An 18,243-nucleotide genomic window follows, 5' to 3' on the forward strand; every position below is an offset into this window, starting at 1 on the left:
TTGACAACTGTGAAGGGTAAAAATTAGCCTGTTAATGCATACTTCTTTGGAATTGAAAAATCAAGAAGCTTCCTTTCCTTCTTTGGAGAAATGTTTTGCTGGATGGTCCAGAATATAAATGCAGTAAAAAAGACATGTTCCAGCTGTCACTTACACACACCTTAAGCGAAATTAATGAGCTCACTCTAAGATTACGCTTTGTGTTTTATTTTCATTTTATAGGTCTGTATGAGCTATTGGCTGCTCTGCCAGCCCAGCTGCAGCCACATGTGGATAGCCAGGAAGACCTAACCTTCCTCTGGGATATGTTTGGTGAAAAAAGCCTGCATTCACTGGTGAAGGTAAACCATGCTGATGTCAGATTCTCTTTGCGGAAAAACATATGGAAAACTATTTTGAGCGCCATCTAGTAAACCAGAGATCAAATTGTTTCTCTCTGAAAACAAAACAGCCTTGTTCCATTTCACTGACGGGCGTGGAAGTTGTTAAAGATTCTACCAAAAATACATAGATGATTTCACTTAATGGTGGTGATCTGGCTGTGCATGCTAATGCAGCAAACATGTGGTCGCTCTTGTTTAGAAAAAGAATATGAAATAGTAGCAGGAAGGTTTAGACTCCTTATGGTCAACATTCATGAGCTGGAATTTAACTTAAATAAATAAATGTTCACAGCAAAAATTAGAAGGAATATATTTTCTGAGGTTAAGGATGGCAGCATTTCAGTAGCCACATTAATTTAAAATAATTTCCTTTAACAGAGTCAACTGAAATTCTAGCAAGCTATTTCTTTTCTTGGCATGATGCCACCGAAACGGTATTTTGTGTATAAATACACTGAAGCCAAATACGAATGAAAACAAACAGTTTCTTGAGACAGTTTTAGTAAAGCATCATGCCGCGAAGATGATCGGCCACCAGAATTCAGATCTTGCCCCACAGCAATACTGGGAGTGATCAGAATTCTTAAAATAGTAAAACGAGAATAAGAAACTTACTGGAAAATATGCCACTCTTGCTTCTGGAAATATGAATTGCAGTTTCTCCCTTTTAACTCAAGCTGAAAGAAATGTAGAGTCTTGCTTGAGTCTGTGGGAGCTAGAAACTTATGACGCCTTAACAGTATCCAGACCTATACCTAATTTAGCTAAATTTGTTATGGTTGTCTATCGTGATAAGAGGCTTTTAATTGATGTAGAGAAGCGACTTCTGAGTTGCAGTTGCTTCACAGGACAGGAGAATTCCTATTACATTTTTTTATTGTCAAAATTGAAGTTTGTGTGCCTCAAGCAGTGGCAATTCTCAAGGAGTGGAAGTGCTGAAATTTGGCATTTTTCTAGCACTGCAATTTAAAAACTAGTATGTTTTGTTTATTTATTTAGTTTTTATATAATTGCCAAGGTAGTGTTGTTCTCTGAATAAATTCAGGTAGATCAGTTGCTCTCTGGGGGTGTGTTAGAAATAGTCTTGGAGTTATAGTTGATGGTTTATGACTTACTGAGGCAACCATAAAAATATTCCTGTGTTGAATATGTGGAAGTTGGATAGGTATGGATTTGTTTTGATTGATTTGACCTTTTGATAGGAATAAAATGTATTTCAAATGACATAGTCACCTCTTAATCATTAAATAAACATACCCCCAAACAATGGCTGCATCTGTGATTGTATTTATAATGTGGCTACTATCTCAGTTTCTCTACCTATGAAATGGAAATTATCATATCTGTTGTCAAAGTCTGTGAGTTTCAAATAAAAAAGATCTTAGTGATTCGATAGTTCAGCAAATAGAAGTAGACATTATTAAGTATTAAGGAAAAATTTAAGTGTCATAGCATGTGAAAGACCAAAAAGAATGACAGAGATGGTGGTGGTTTCTCTTACAAGAATAAAACTGATGTGTAAAAGTATTCTTAGTAACACTGGCTGTTGAGTTTTAAGCTTAAGTTGTTTTTAAAGTAATGTCAAGAAGTGGTTAGAACACGTGCTAGAGAGTGTTGGTGTCTGGTTTTCTAAAAACAGGAAAGCAAATAAGTTGATGTTGACAGAATTTCAATAGCGCAATAACGTGTACTATTCCATATGTTTTTCAGTAGTTGCTTTAAAATATCTTTGTAAAATTAGTTTTGTTATGTACCTTTAGTACATTCTCGGTTCTTAATAGTTTCCCCCACTCCCAGCGTTTATCACATGCAGACCCCAGAGTGCCCTTTGACTGACCCAGTCTATTTTCAAGGATGTAAAGCTTAAAATGCATCCAGGAGGCAGGCTCATGGGATTGTAGTTCAAACAGCTGGAACAAACTGCTTAACTGTATTCTAGGTGCCTCCATTGGAGATGGAGGATAGAAGCCTTCAGCTTTCGTACATAAATCTTGGTGGGGCAAACAGAATTTGTTTGAAAAGATTTGTTTCAGGGTCAATCATAATGTGCTTCAATGTTCTTTTACTTGTGTTTGAAACTGTTGGTATGGGATTTGGAACTGGGTCAACACAAAACGTGATTTTATTCTAGCACAAACTTTTCACAGTCGTCGTCTTATTTTATATATAAAAAAATGTTTGTTAAATCACACAGTTTTAAATATGTATAACTTCATGGTTTAATGCAAAATATACTTAAGAAGAGGCAGTTATGGCATTGCCTTCTATGACAGGTATGACATGCCACTTTAGGAATAGGTTATGAGCTTGTCACTGGAAAGAAAATATGATCCTCTGAGGTGTTAGTTGCATATTTTTTTAGAAGAAAAATTTCTAAATAGAAAAGTTGAATAATGAAAACTGTGAGCATGAGATTTTAGAAGTATCAAAATAAAGATGTTACTGATAGAAGACCTGGGAAATACCACATATAAGGATGGAAATATGTTTTGGTGTAGCAAGACAAGGATGTTTATATTCACATGATCTAGTGATAGACCACCACTAAGCATAGGGTCACATTTTTTTTTTTTAATTGAAGTATAATTGACATACAACATTATATTTCAGGTGTATACTATAATGATTTGACATTTTTACAAATTGTGAAATGTTTACCACAAGTCTCTTTACCCTCTTTTCGCATACAAAGTTACATATTTTTTTCCTTATGATGAGACCGTTTAAGAGATACTTTCTTAGCAACTTTCAAATTTAGAATAGTTACTGACTATACTCACCATGTTGTATTTTACATCTACATGCCTTATTTATTTTATAATGAAAGTTTATATCTCTTGATCCCCTTCACCTACTTTGCCTACCCCCAACTCCCTCCCCTCCGGCAATCACCAGCCGGTTCTCTGTGTAAATGAGCTTGGTTTCATTTCGTTTTGTTTGTTTTGTTTTAGATCCCACATGTATGTGGGATCATATGGTGTTTGTCTTTCTCGTTTCACTTGTCATGATACTTGTCAAATCTACTCATGTTGGCACAAATGGCACTATTTCATTCTCTGTTTGCGGCTGAGTAATATTCCACTGTATATATGTGCCACATCTTTATCTGTTCATCCAACAATGGACACTTCGGGGTATGTATGTCTTTTAAATTAGTGTTTTTGTTTCCTTTGCATAAATTCTGGAAGTGTCATTGCTGGGTCACATGGCAGATCTATTTTTAATTTTTCGATGAATCTCCATGCTGTTTTCCATAGTGGCTGCACTAATTTACATTCTCACCAACAGCACGAGAGTTCCTTTTTCTCCACGTCCTTGCCTACGCTTGTGATTTCTTTTCTTTTTAATAATAGCCATCTTGATCGTTGCCAGGTGCTATATTATTGTGGTTTTAATTTGCATTTCTCTGATGGTTAGTAATGTTGAGCCATCTTTTCATATACCTGTTGGCCATCTGTATTTCTTCTTTGGAAAAATGTCTGTTTAGATCCTCCACTAATTTTTTAATTTGATTGTTTTTCTTTTTGTTATTGCTGAGTTGTGTGAGTTCTTTATATATTTTGTTATTGAGTTGTATGGATTCTTTATATACAGTTCTTTATATATTAACCCCTTATTAGATATGTGATTCGCCAATGTCTTCTCTCATCCAGTAGGCTGGCTTTTCACTTCATTGCTGTACAGAAGATTTTTAGTTTGATGTAGTCCCATTCGTTTATTTTTGCATTTGTTGCCTGTGCCCTTGGAGTTAGGTCCAAAAAATGAACACCATGATTGATGTCAAGGAGCTCACTACCTATGTTTTCTTCGAGTTTTATGGTTTCAAGTCTCACATTGAAGTCTTTAAACCATTTTGAATTTTTGTGTATGATGTAAAAGTCCAGTTTTATTATTTTGCTGTGGTTTCCAGGTTTCCCAACATCATTTATTGAGGAGCCTGTCTTTTTCTCATCGTGTATTTTTACTTCCTTTGTCATAACTTAATTAACCATGTATGTGTGGGTTTATTTCTGGGCTCTCTATTCTGTTTCACTGATCTATGTGTCTGTTTTAATGCCAATAACATCCTGTTTTGATGGATCATTATTGTTTTGTGATGTAGTCCGGAATCAGGGAGTGTGACGCCTCCAGCTTTTTAATTCTTTCTCAAGCTTGCTTAGGCTTTTTGGAAACTTTTGTGGTCCCATACAAATTTTAGAATTGTTTGTTCTATTTCGGTGAAAAATGCTGTTGGAGTTTTGGTAGGGTTTGCACTGAATCTGTAAATTACTTTGGGTAATATGGACATTTTAACAATATTCTTCTAATTCACAAGCATGGAATATCTTTCCATTTATTTGTGTCTGCATTTTCTTGTATCAGTGCATTATGCTTTGCATTGTATACTTGCAGTGGTTCCCAACCTTTTTGGCACCAGGGACCGGTGCTCCTATGAGAATCTAATGCCTGATGATCTGACGTGGAGCTGAGGTGGTGATGCTGGCGCTGGGAAGTGGCTGCAAGCACAGATGAAGTTTTGTTCTCTTATCCACTGCTTACCTCCTGCTGTGCAGGCGGTCCCCAATAGGCCATGGACTGGTACTGGGGACCTCTGTATAGGTCTTTCATCACCATGGTTAAATTTATTTCTAGGTCTCTAATTCTTTTTGATGCAATTATAAATGGGATTGTTCTCTTAATTTCTCTTGTAGTTTGTTGTTAGTGTATTAAAATGCAACAAATTTTTGTATATTGATTTCATATCTTGCAGTTTTACAGAATTTGTTCTAGAGTCTTTAGGGTATACACACACACAATATGTGTATATATATGCAGTCCACAAATAGTGACAGTTTTCTTTCTTTTTGATTTGGATGCTTTTATTTTTTTTTCTTGTCTAATTGCTTTCAGTAGGACAGACCTACCCTTTTAAATAGCTGTGTATGTGTATGGGGCAGGGAAAAAAGGTAGTTATCTGAATTTTATTCTTTTGAGGATTCTGAAATGTTTCAACAAGTCACAAATTGATATTTTCAAGAAAAATTTCTTGATATGATTGAATTACTGTGTACTTTTGTGATTTCAGTCTTAAAGGAGTAATGATAATACTCAGCTAGTCTTTTATAACATTTAAGTACATAATTTTAACTTTTGATGATTGATTTCTTTATTCATATTGTCTTTGTTGAGTTCTTACTAGATGTCAGGCGTTGTATGGGCCAATGGGGCTAAAATTTTCCACAGAGTAGGCACAGCCCCTTACCTTGTGGAGTTTCTGGTCTCCCGAAGAGTTGTAGATGAGGAGATGGGCAGTTATAGTACTCTATAATAGGACATGTTTTGAGCTTTTTATGAGATGCTCAAAGTGCTGGTCTTGGAGGGGGGCTTTTGGAGGATTTGGTATTTTAAATTAAAACTTGAGTGTTGAATAGGAGTTCGTCAAGTAAAAATTTATTGTGGAGTGGGGAGGATTAGGCAGAAGGAATAACGTATACAAACACCTGGAAGTCAGAGTGAGCACCGAAGTTTGCAGGCTGACCTTCCCTTGGCTTGTATGTGCAGTAAGGGAGTGTGTGGGGAGCAGTGTAAAGTGTGGCAAGAACGATGAACAGGAACCTATTCTTGAACGGCTTTGACTTTTTATCCTAGGACAGCGGGAGCCATTGCATTGAAAGGTTTAAAGCCGGGAAATGAAGACACAAATTTTTCTTTCAGAAGTGACTTAGCGCACTATGGAGATTGGATGGATCATGAGATTTCCAGGTCAAAGGTCATGGTTGCAAAGTGTTTTAAGAGTGAAGCCGATTTTAGTTTTGAGAAAGGGAAGCGGATATAGAGCCCGAACTCAGCACATGTGCTGCATGCAAACCCACTAAACCTCCTTCCCCATCTTTTGTTAAATACCTGCCGACCTCAGCTTCCAGACACTTCCCACCCTAGCCCCTGATGCAGCCACTTAACTGTTTATGCCAGACCCCTGAGGATTGGGGGAGGGCGCTAGGAGACCTGTACAAATAGCCAAATAGTCACTTATTGTATAGTCAGATATATGGGTCTTAAACTGAGGAACGTGGTGTTCTGTGTTGGGGATAATCAATTTGAAAGTAGAGTCGCCGGATAAAATACAAGACAGCCAGTTTAATTCAAGCTTAACATAAACAGTGAATAATTTTTTAGTATAGGTATGAACCATGCAATATTTGTGTTTTTATTTCTGAAATCCGACAACTCAATGTGGGAGTCATCAATACATAGATTGTAATAATTTTGTAATAGCCTTATTGAGATAGAATTCACATACCATCCGATTTACCATTCTAAAGTACACAATTCAGTGGTTTTTAGTTATTCACAAGGCTGTGTAGCCATCACCACAATTTTGGACTATTTCCATGAATTTGAAAAGAAACCCTACACCACATAGCTATCGTCCCCTGCCTCCCCTCAACCCCGACCCCAAGCAACTACTAGTCTCCTTTCTGACTATGTATTTTCCCATTCTGGACATTTCACGTAAGTGGAATGCTATGTGCTTTTTAGGAGTGTGTGTATGTGTGTACGCCTGGCTTCTGTGACTCAGCTTAGTGTTTTCACGGTTCATCTGCGTCATAACATGTATCAGTACTTCATTCCTTTCTTTGGCTGAATAGTATTCCATTGTATGACTGTACCACATTTTGTTTATCCTTTGATTTGCTGGTGGATATGGGGTTGTTGCACATAATACACCTAGGAATATTCATGGACAGGTTTTTGTGTGGACACATTTTCTTGTGGGCATGTACCTAGAAGTGGAATTGCTGGGTCAAATGGCAACTCTATGCTTAATATTGTCAGGAACTGCCAGACTGTTTTCCCAAGTGGCTACACCATTTTCTATTCCCACCAGCCTTATGTGAGGGTTCTGATTTCTGTATATTTCCACCAACATTCGTTTTTATTTAACTTTTTTATTTTAACCATCCTCATGGGTGTCACATAATACCTAATTGTGGTTTTTGATGAGCATTTTCCTGATGACTAATGATGTTATATTGCCTTTCCTGTATTTATTGGCTATTTGTATTTCATATTTGGAGAAATGTCTATTTAGATTCTTTGCCTATTTTTTCCCCATTGAATTTTTTAAATGAATAGACTTCATTCTTTAGAACACGTTTAGATTTAGAGAAAATTTGAGCCGTTGATCCAGGTAGCTCCCATATACTCACTTCCCCCCACAGCTTCCCTTGTTTTTAACCTCTTGCATTACTGTGGTAAGTATATTCCATTTAGTGAACCAGTATTGATACATTATTATCACCCAAAGTCCAGAGTTTACATTAGGGTTCACTCTTTACGTCGCACAATTGTGTGGGTTTTGACAAATGCACAGTGTCATATGTCCACCATTACAGTGTCACAAAGAGTCATTTCATTGCCCAGCAAATCCCCTGTGCGTCACCTGTACCCCACTGTGGCAACCACCAGTCCTTTTACTGTCTACGGTTTTGCCTTTTTCAGAATGCCATGATAGTTAGAATCATGCATGTAGAAAGGCTTTCTACATTGGCTTCTTTCACTTAGTAATTAATACGCATTTAAGTTTCCATCAAGTCTTCTTTTGGCCTAATATTTCGTTTTTTTTTTTTTTTTTGTATCACTGGATAATATTCTATTATATACCATTGTTTGTTTCTCCAGTTGCCTATTGTTTGCCCAAGGAATCTTGGCTGCTTCTAGTTTTTGGCAATTACAAATAAAGCTTCTGTAAAGATGTGTGTGCCGAGTTTTGCATGGACATAAGTTGTCAATTCCTTTGTAATTGGGTAAATACCTGGCAGCACAATTCCTGGGTCATATGGTGAGACTATGTTTAGCTTTCTGAGAAACTGCCAAGTAGTCTTTCAAAGTGACTGTACCATTTTCCATTCCCACCCATGATGAATGAATTCCTGTTGCTCTGCATTTTTTTGTCAGCATTTGATACAGCTTTTTGGGTGTTAGCCATTTTAATAGGTGTGTAAAGGTATCTCATTACTGTTTTAATGTGCAACTGTCTTGACATATGATTGGCAACTTTTCATATGCTTGGCCATATATCTTCTTTGCTGAAGTGCCTATTCAGATTTTTTTGCCCATTTTTTAATTTAGTTTTTTGTTTCTTATTGTTTGAATTTTAATAATTTTTTTTTTTTTGGATACAAGTCTTTATATTAGATATGTGTTTTGTACATATTTTCTCCCAATCTGTGGCTTGTCTTTTTATTCTCTTAATGGTGTCTTTCAGAGAAGTTTTTAATGTCAATAAAGACCTTCAGAAGTTTTTATGTCAATAAAATCCACCATATCAATTTTTTTTTCATAGACTGTGCCTTTGACATTGTATCTAAAAAATCACTGCCATACCCAAGGTCACCTAGATTTTTCTCCTCCGTTATCTTCTAGAAGTTCTATAGTTTTTTATTTACATTTAGTTCCAAGGTCCACTGTGAGTTAATCTTTGTGAAAGATCTAAGTTCCGTGTCTATAGAATCAAAATTTTGCAAATGAATATCCAAATATTCCAGCATCAACTGTTGAAAACAGCATCCTTTCTCCTTTGCATTACCTTTTCTCCTCTGTCAAAGATCAGTTGACTTTATATGTGTGGGTTGATTTCTGGGCTATTATGTTCCATTGATCTGTCTGTTTCTTCCCCAGTGCTATGCTATTTTCATTACTGTAGCTTTATGTCTTGAAGTCAAGAAGTGTCAGTTTTCCAACTTCATTCTTTTTAGTATTGTGTCTGCTATTCTGAGTCTTTTGCCTTTTCATATAAAATTTAAAATCAGTTTGTTATATGTACAAAATAACTTGCTAACATTTTGATTTGGATTGTGTTGAATTTATAGATCATGCTGGGAAGGATTGGTATCTTAGCAATATTATGGATTCTTGTCCATGAACATATATTGTAATGTCTCTCCATTTATTGGGATCTTCTTTGGTTTCCTTCATCAAAGGTTTTCTTATTTAGATTTCATATGTATTTTGTTAGATTTATACCTAAATATTTATTTTTGGTGCTAGTATAAATGGTATTTTGTTTTTAATTTCAAATTCCAATTGTTTGTTGCTGATAATAGGAAAGCAATTGATTTTTGTATATTAAGTTTATATTCTGTATCTCTGCTATAATCACTTACTAGTTCCCAGAGGTTCTTTTTGCAGCTGTTGTTGATTCTTTGGGATTTTCTACATAGATACTCCTATCATCTGTGAACAAAGGCAGTTTTATTCCTTCTATTTTGTTTTCTTGTTTTATAGTGTTAGGAATTCCAGTGCCATATTGAATATGAGTGGTGAGAGAGGACATCCTTGCCTTATTATTGATCCTAGAGGAAAAGAATCTAGTTTTTCACCTTTGTTATGTTAGCTGTAGGTATTTTATATATGTTCTGTAAAAAGTTGAGGAAGTTCTCTATATTATCATGAGTAAGTATTGGATATTTTTCAAATGATTTTTTTTTTTTTGCATGTACTTATATGACCATATGATTTTTCTTTTTTTTTATCCTATTGATGTGATGGATCACATTAATACTTCTGAATGTTGAAACAGCTTTTGCATTCCTGGAATAAATTTCATTTAGTTTTGATATATAATTCATTTGATATGTTATTGGGTTTAATTTGCTAATGTTTCATTAAGGAATTTTTTATTTCAGTTCATAAGAGATAATAGTCTGTGGTTTCCTTTCTTTCATAATATCTTTATCTGGTTTTGGTTTTAGGATAATACTGGCTTCATACAACGAGTCTGCTTTTATTTTTTCTGGAAGAGATGTAAAAACTCGATATAATTTTTAAATTTGATTCACCGGTGAAACCATCTGGGCCTAGTGTTTGCTGTTTTGGAAGGTTACTAATTGTTAATTAAACTTCTTTGATATAGGCCTATTCAAGTAGCCTATTTCTCCTTGTGGGAGAGTTTCTGTCACTGTATCTTTCAAGGAATTGGTGCATATCATGTTAGTTATCAAGTTTGAGGGCACATAATTGTTCCTAATAGTCATTCATTATCTTTTTATGTCCAGAGATTAGTGGTGGTAACTCCTCATCCATTTCTGATGTTAGTACTTTGTGTCTTTTCTCATATTTTTCTTGACTGACCTGACTGTAGGTTTATCAGATTATTAATCCTTTTAAAGAACCAGCCTTTGGTTTTGTTGATTTTCTCTATTGATTTCTTTTTTCAATTTTATTGATTTCTACTCAGTTTTTATTCTTTCTTTTCTTCTTCATGCTCTTCTTTCTTGTTTCCTAAGACAGAAACTTAGATTTTTGATTTTAGTTCTTTCTCTCTTAGTTTTTTTCTTACATGTGCCTGAAATGCTAAAAATTTCCTTCTTACTACTTTTGCAGCATGTCATAAATTTTGATAAGTTGTATTCATTTAGTTCAGAATATTTGCAGATTTTCTCTTGAGGCTTCCTTGACCCATGTATTAGTTATAATTGTTAATTTTCAAATATATGAAATATATAACTTTCAAATTTTTTTTTTGCTCTCTTTGTTATTGGTTTCTAGCTCAACCCCATGTGGTCCAAGAGCATATGCCATGTGACTTCCATTCTGTTAGATTTGTCAAGGTATGTTTTATGGCCCAGGATGTGGTCTTTGTTCTGTTACCTTGAGAATAATGTGTAAACCGCTATTGTTAGATAGAGTATTAGATTCAGTTGGTTGATGGTGCTGTTTCGTTCAACTATATCCTTATTGATTTTCTGGCAGCTAGAGGGGTGTTGAAGTTTCCAAGTACAATAGTGGATATGTCCATTTTTCTTTGCAATTTTGTTAGTTTTCTCTCATGTATTTTGATGCTCTCTCATTAGGTACATACACATTAAGGATTGTTATGTCTTCTCAGAGAATGGACACCTTTTTCCTTACGTAATGCCCTACTTTATCCCTGATGATTTTCTTTGTTCTACCATCTGCTTTGTCTGCTGAAATTGATTTAGGTACTCCAGCTTTCTTTTGGTGAGTGTTAGCATGGTTTAGCTTGCTCTATTCCTTTACTTTTAATCTATCTGTGTCTTTATGTCGAAAGTGGTTTCTTGTTAACAGTGTTCTGAGACAACATATAATGGGGTCTTCCTTTTTATCTACTTTCACAGTCTGTTTTTAATTTGTGTATTTAGACCACATTGAAAGTGATTGTTGATATAGTTGGTTTAATATTCATCATGTTTGCAAATGAGTTCTATTTATTGTACTTTTTTAAATCACTCTTTTCTTTAATTGAACATTTTATATGGTTCCATTTATTCTGTCTTAGCATATCAAATATACCTTTTTAAAAAGTTTTTTTAGTGTTTGCTAGAGTTCGCTACATACATTTACAGCTGCTCTTGCTCCACTTTCAAATAACGCTACAATTTCACAGCTAGTGCAGGTAACATACAACAGTATTCTCATTTCCCCTTTTCCCGTCTCTAATAAAATTGCCGTTATTCATTTAACTTATCTAAATATTATAATCATGCCACAAATTGCTGCTATTATTACCCTGAACAGTTATCAAATCAATTAAGAATCAGAAAATATTTTGTTTTACTTTTATTCCTTCTATGAGGGTCTTTTCTTTATGTATTTCTGAACGTCTGACCTCTATACTTTTCCTTCTCTCTTTAGAGTTTAACACATGTTGCAAGGCAGCAAATTCTGTGAACTTATGCTTGTTTGTTAGTTTTGTTTTTTATTTCTCCTTCACTTTGGAAATATGATTTCGTTGGATGTAGAATTCTAGGGTAGTTTTTTCTTTTTTTCCCCTTTCAACATGTTAAATATTTCCCTCCACTCTCTTGGTTGCATGGTTTTTGGTAAGATGTCTAATGTAATTCTTATGCTTGCCTTCTATAGGTAAAATTTTTTTTTCCTTGGGTTCTTTCAAGATTTTCTCTTTATCTATCTTTGTTTTTTTTTTTTTTTTGTTTTTTGTTTTTTTGCTATTTGAATATGATATGCCAACATGTAGATTTTTTTTTTTTAACATTGATTCTGCTTTGTTTTTTTCTGAGTTTTCTGGATCTATGGTTTGGTGTTTCATCATTAATTTTGGAGAGTTCTGAGCCAATATTACTTTGAATACTTCTTCTTTCTCTCTTTGTTCTCCTTCTGGTATTCCTACTGCATGTGTGTTACACCTTTTGTAGTCTCACAGATCTTGGATATTCTGTTTTTTAAAACATTTTATTTTTTCGCTCTTTGCATTTCAGTTTAGGGAATTTCTATGAGCAAATTTTCATTCTTACTGATTATTTCCTTGGCCATGTCCAGTCTACTGATGAACACATTAAAGATATTCTTCACTTCTGTTACAGTGTTTTTATCTTTTTAGCATTTGCTTTTGTTCTTTCTTAGAGTTTCCATCTCTGTGCTTACATTACCCATTTGCTCTTGCATGCTGTCCACATTGTCAATAGCATATTAATGAGAGTTATTGTAAATTCCCTATTCCATAGTTCCCAAATCTGTCACATCTTACTCTATTTTCGATTTTTGCTTTATCTCATCAATCTGTTCTTTTCTTACCTTTTATCATACTTTATAACTTTTTTGATGAAAACTGAACATGATGCTTTGGTAATAGGAACATAAGTAATTAGGCTTTTAGTGTGCTTTTTTATGTTAATTTGGCGAGGAGCTAGGCTTCAGTTTCTTTAAGGTCTGTGCCTTCCCTTGCCCCCTTTGCCTATGGCTTTCCTTAAGAACTCTTCTAGAATCTTTTTTGGAACTCTCTCAGTTATAATCCATTATTATTTTACTGGAGCCCTATTGATGGTTATGAGTTGTTAGGGAGAGGAAATGTTCTAAAATCTTATAATTAAAAGCCGTTATTTAGTGGATCTAAGTTTCTGGACTCTGTTGGCCATCAGAAGCCTTTATTAGTCTTCCCCCCGCCCCCCACCTCCTATTTGAGGAAGACTAGAGGGGCTGGAGTTATCTCATTGCTCTCCCGCTACATCAAATAGGGCTCTGGTAAAGCAGTTTTTTTCCGAGGGCTGGGCTTTATTGTTACCAAACTCAAGGCGTTTGTTTTGCCTGCGTGGGTCAAAGCCTAAAGAGACATCCATGGGAGTTTGCAGCAAAGAAAGTTGAGGTTTATTTAAGGAAATGGCGCTAAGTCCAGAGACACAGGTGAGCTAGCACTCAAAGACCTGGCTCCCTGTTGGCCTCTAGGGGATATGTTATATAGGGGAAAACTCATTAGTCATGGTATAAGGGGGCTGGGGTCATGGGCTGCACTAATTGGTCAGATCCTGTGTTAGTCTTGGCATCTGTCTGATTTCAAGGGGGTGGCCGTAGGGTTGTTCCACCTTCATGAGTGTGGAGCTCCAAGGGGTTATCTTTAGTTTGAGATGTTTCTGTTGTCAACAGACTTGAGGCTTTGTTCCTAAGACTGTTTGATGCTGACCTAAAAGCTTAATCATTGAGGACATGGTCATGCAGTATACAGAAGGATAAGGAAAGAAAAGAAGCAAATGAGCCCAAGGCCAGTTTGAATCAAGGAGAAAGAGAAGAGAAAAAGTCATTTTAAAGAAGTGAAGATTTGCAGGGTTATATTATTGTGGAGAAAGCTTTTGGCCTAGGTATTTCAAAATGGCTATTTATCCCTTCCTCTGCTTTAAACACTAAGGGATTTTTCTTGTGCCTTCGCCATGTCAACGGAAGAATGTCCAAACCTGTAGAGAATTTTTATAAAAATTTATGTGAGCCCAAACAGAAGATATAGCTAGAAGCAAGATCTCAATAAACTGTGATAAATGCTTCCAAGAAATGACAGTTTGCAGCTGCTTTTATGCATTTGGAATTGAGGAAAGATAAAGAAGATTACATGAAGGCAGGAGAAAGCAAGGTGTTGATTTGGGTAACAGGCAGTTAAGATTCTGCGTTCTCTTGAGGGTGATTCCGCTTTAGAAGCAGGAGTCTGAAACGCATTTCTAAGGCGCGTTAACCTAAGATGCACAGAAACAATGGACAGGGTTTGCTTAAGGAAAAGATTTTTAGTAAAGAAGTTATATGCCTGGGATGTGATTCCCCCCTATGACCTGCCCAGTTAGGAATTTATGATCAGATCACCCTGTGAGGTTACTTTCCCTACAACCTTCCTCCCCCCCCCCTTTTTTTAAATCTACAACCATAGGAACTTGGTAGGGCTCCTGGAGGAATGTGCAAGGACCTCTAAGATTGGAGTTTTTGACTCTAAAGCCAATTCTCATTTGGCCACCATCAATTGATTAGAATGACTATGTAATTCTACAAGTTTCTGGCTTTAGCGTCTTCGGCTCCTACTAATCTTAGCTGAACTAATCTCAGCTGTGATCTCTGTATTCCTCTGTCTCCTGATTTAAGGTGACGGTTTGCCCTGTGACTTCCTTTCTCCATATTAAAGCTGAAACCAGAATTCTCCCTTTGCCCGCTTTTTAATTTGGTTGTTTGCCATGTTATTACTGATGTATGAGAGTTTTTTATGTATTTGGATACCGGTTCCAAATGTTTTGGATACCAGTTTACAAATATTTTCTCCCATTGTATGGGTTACCTTTTCACTTTTTTGGTAGTAGGGCTTTATTTTTGACCTTGAAAACTTTGCATATTAAATGAAAGTATACTATTTCCTTAATGCATTGGTCCATTTCACTCAAAATAAAAACAAATAAACAAATAAAACAAACCACTGAAGCTTCAACAGAGGCCTTCCTATTTCCCAGTAGAAGGCATGGTATGTTATGATTGATGTTCTTTTTTTCTCCTACAGATAGACAAGTTCTTTGTTTACCTAGCCTACAAAACAAAAACAAAAATGCCATGATAATTTCTTACTTGTCTACCCCGTTTTCTTAATAAATATGAACATTTTTTGAAGTAAAACACATTCCTAGTCTTATTTATCCATAACTTAAATTAATTCCAATGATTTACTATCAAGGAGTACTTATATTTATAATGGGAAATATTCAGTGCCTCTTAAAGGTATTCTGAAATTCTGTTTGTAATGGAACACGTGAATTCATGAGCAGTTTAGTCAACTGGTGGAAGCAAACAATGTATAAATGATCACTTGATGGGAATTTGTTTTAAATCTTAATCTGAAGATGAATTTGTAAAATTCATCTTAGTTTTAAATCTAAATAAGTCTTGAGAAGATGCTTGGAAAGCATCCTGTGACCAAAAATATACTTTTAAAAATTTGTATCTGTAACTTGCGAACGTCAGAAAATGATAAATCAGTTTGAAGGTAATGTTTGAGCTGAATTTTTCAATAATTTCAATTTTCTAAATAGCACCATGAGATTTGTTTGGAAAGTAGTTATTTTCAGGATGGTTGATACAGTCAAAGCATGCAAAAGAGAATTTTATCAGACATTGGTTTTATAAACTATTTTTTTTTTTGTGCAGGCAGTTTAAGTTCCTCTCTTTTAATCTAGAAGCAATGAAAAGCATCATACTGAGGGGGAAAGGTGATATTTACATAGTAGTAAATCAGATTCAAGGCTGAAAGACTATTTTATAAGATACTTGCTGGTACAGCGCTCTTTAGAAACAAATTGTGCTGTTTTGGGAGCAGAGAAGTGGTGTTAGGTTCAGAGAGTAAACCCACTGGGGAGGTTATATTACTTGCCTCTGTAATACCATTTGTGTTGGGTTGGAGGGAAAGGAAAGACAGCCAGACATTGCGAATGATCCATGGCCACCTGGTCTGACAGAGGAGAATTGGGTATCAGCAGCTGGTAATGCTCCTTGGCCAATCAAAGGTAATTGTTCAGCCAGCTCTGTTGGAGGAGCCAGACGAAGTTATTTCTTATGTTATAGTTTACATTTTTTCAGGCTCAGAAACATGTAAAGTCTGCTGAAGATACGAATTGGATTCCTGAAACCCTGGGTAAATTGTTGCCTTTGTAATTCATACTCTCAAAACAGTGGCCATATGTAGGCCCTCTTTGAGGTTTGCTTGGGGCTGAGGAGCCAGTCTGTGAATATTTGGTGGAGCTGTGTCCTACCACCTGGTCTATGTTTGATGTCATGGAACAGTGTCTTTTGAAAGTAATTGTGAGATTTAGAGTTTACTCAGATATGCTTAGCTTCAGGGCAGTCATCTTAAATTTGCATTTATTCATAATTTAACTCTCTCTTTGTTCTACAAACACAAATGGTGGGGAGTTTCTAACCTAGAGATGCCTGACCGAAGAGCAGTTCATTCATTGGAGTGGGTGAAGTCGGCAAGTCTGTAACCTTCTTAATTCTCTTGTGGAGATGATTCCTGTAATGCTACAATTCCAGAGACTAGGAATTTCAGTAGGGGGAGATCTAGCTTCTCTAGATGTTATACGTAACAGTGGGGTTGCCGGACCACAGAGATGTTCATCTCCTACTTTATTAGGTTTTGCCAAATCGTTTCACAAGTGATGGTACATATTGAGTTGGGGAGCGATTGGCCTTGTGGATTGTGCATTTGCAATTCTAGTACCTGGATCATCCATCTCCCTCTACCACCCAGTCTCACTCAGGACAGTGCTGTTTGGAGCTCCCGTCTCATTGCCGGGGCAGACGGTGGTTCATGTCCTGTTGTCAGGAAGGGGCTGGCTCCCGATATTCTGCATTGGTTCTCAAAGAACATTTACCCCAGATAATTGTGGAGTTCCTGATAGCAAATAAATCTCCAGTATTTGTTTTCCTCTTGAGTAAAATGATTTTAAGACATCACAGTTCTACAACTCTCTCGTTTGAGGGTCATACTTGTTTTATTTCACTTTATTAAAAGTACCTTTCAATTCTGTAATTATGATAATTTCAGCACTGATTTCTAATGTGTACAGTACAGAAAAATACAGTATATGTTTGGTGGGAGTCAGCATGGAAATGACTGATTACTTAGGAAGCCATGGGAAGAGCCCAGATAGAAAGAGAGTAACCTGTCCCTCAGACATGGCAGAACACAGTGTGGCAGCATCGTGTACAGACTCAGTCCACACTTCTCTGTGTTGTGTAAAAAGGCAGAAAAGAACACAGATTAAAGAAAACTCAAAGTTGAGGTGGCATTATACAGAATAGATTTAAACATGCTCCTGTGGGCTCTCTTGGAGACTTAGCCACCATTTTTAACAGTATTTCTAGACTATGTATCCAAAATCTAAAAAAATGTTAGAATTATAAGTAAATTTTTTGTGTAAACTCTGATTGGAGTGGGGTTGGGGTGACTGGAGAATGTTCCCTGATGTTTAGTTTGGTAAAAGGCACTCAGCTAATAGTTATTAAGTGAATGAAAAAATGAGTCTGATACCTGGGTGACGGAGATAAAAGTAAGTGCTTGAGGGAGGAATCTTCTAACCTCGAGGACGGCTTTCATTATTCATTCAGATCCAGTTAGAATCTTTTGCTGCTGCTTTTTATCTCTCTGTCATGATCATTTCATTCTCATTGTGTTTGCGTATTCATCTCTCATTGCCTTAATGATGGACAGACAGTTCGGTGTACTGAGGGGAATTCTGTGTGTACCAATCCCCACACTCTACCCTTTTATGAACAGCTGTCTATAATAGTAATTCAGATCTGAGGCTGTTGGACCTGCTTTGCTTGCACCCAGATCCTGGCTGCGCCAACAGCGTTGTGCCAACAGTAAGATAATATTTTATTATTTTACTGCACAGTGTCTCATTTTCCTTATATATGGAATAAGACAATACTAGTACCTATTTTGCATGCTTGATAAGAGGAGTAAATGAATTAATTTATGAAAATGTTTTAAGTAGTAAATTATTATCATTTCATTCTTATCATCCTCAGTTTCTTTCTTTTTGTTAGCTGTGTTCAATGCTATGTCTCAGGGTTTGCATCATTCTTTTCAACATCCCAT

The 18,243-nt window shown here is 35.9% G+C and overlaps 1 protein-coding gene across 2 annotated transcripts in view; it reads left to right on the forward strand.

Annotated features, from left to right (window-relative positions):
* Nucleotides 1-18,243, forward strand: part of MPP7 (membrane palmitoylated protein 7) — a 217,630-nt gene that overhangs the window by 87,653 nt on the left and 111,734 nt on the right. For both annotated transcript variants that reach the window (XM_016160774.2, XM_016160773.2), the window contains exon 3: nucleotides 223-341. In XM_016160774.2, the coding sequence (XP_016016260.2) occupies nucleotides 223-341 (119 nt within the window). The remainder of the gene's footprint in view (nucleotides 1-222; nucleotides 342-18,243) is intronic.

Source organism: Rousettus aegyptiacus, unplaced genomic scaffold (assembly GCF_014176215.1).
Source record: "Rousettus aegyptiacus isolate mRouAeg1 unplaced genomic scaffold, mRouAeg1.p scaffold_m13_p_10, whole genome shotgun sequence".
Classification (NCBI taxonomy): Eukaryota; Metazoa; Chordata; class Mammalia; order Chiroptera; family Pteropodidae; genus Rousettus; species Rousettus aegyptiacus.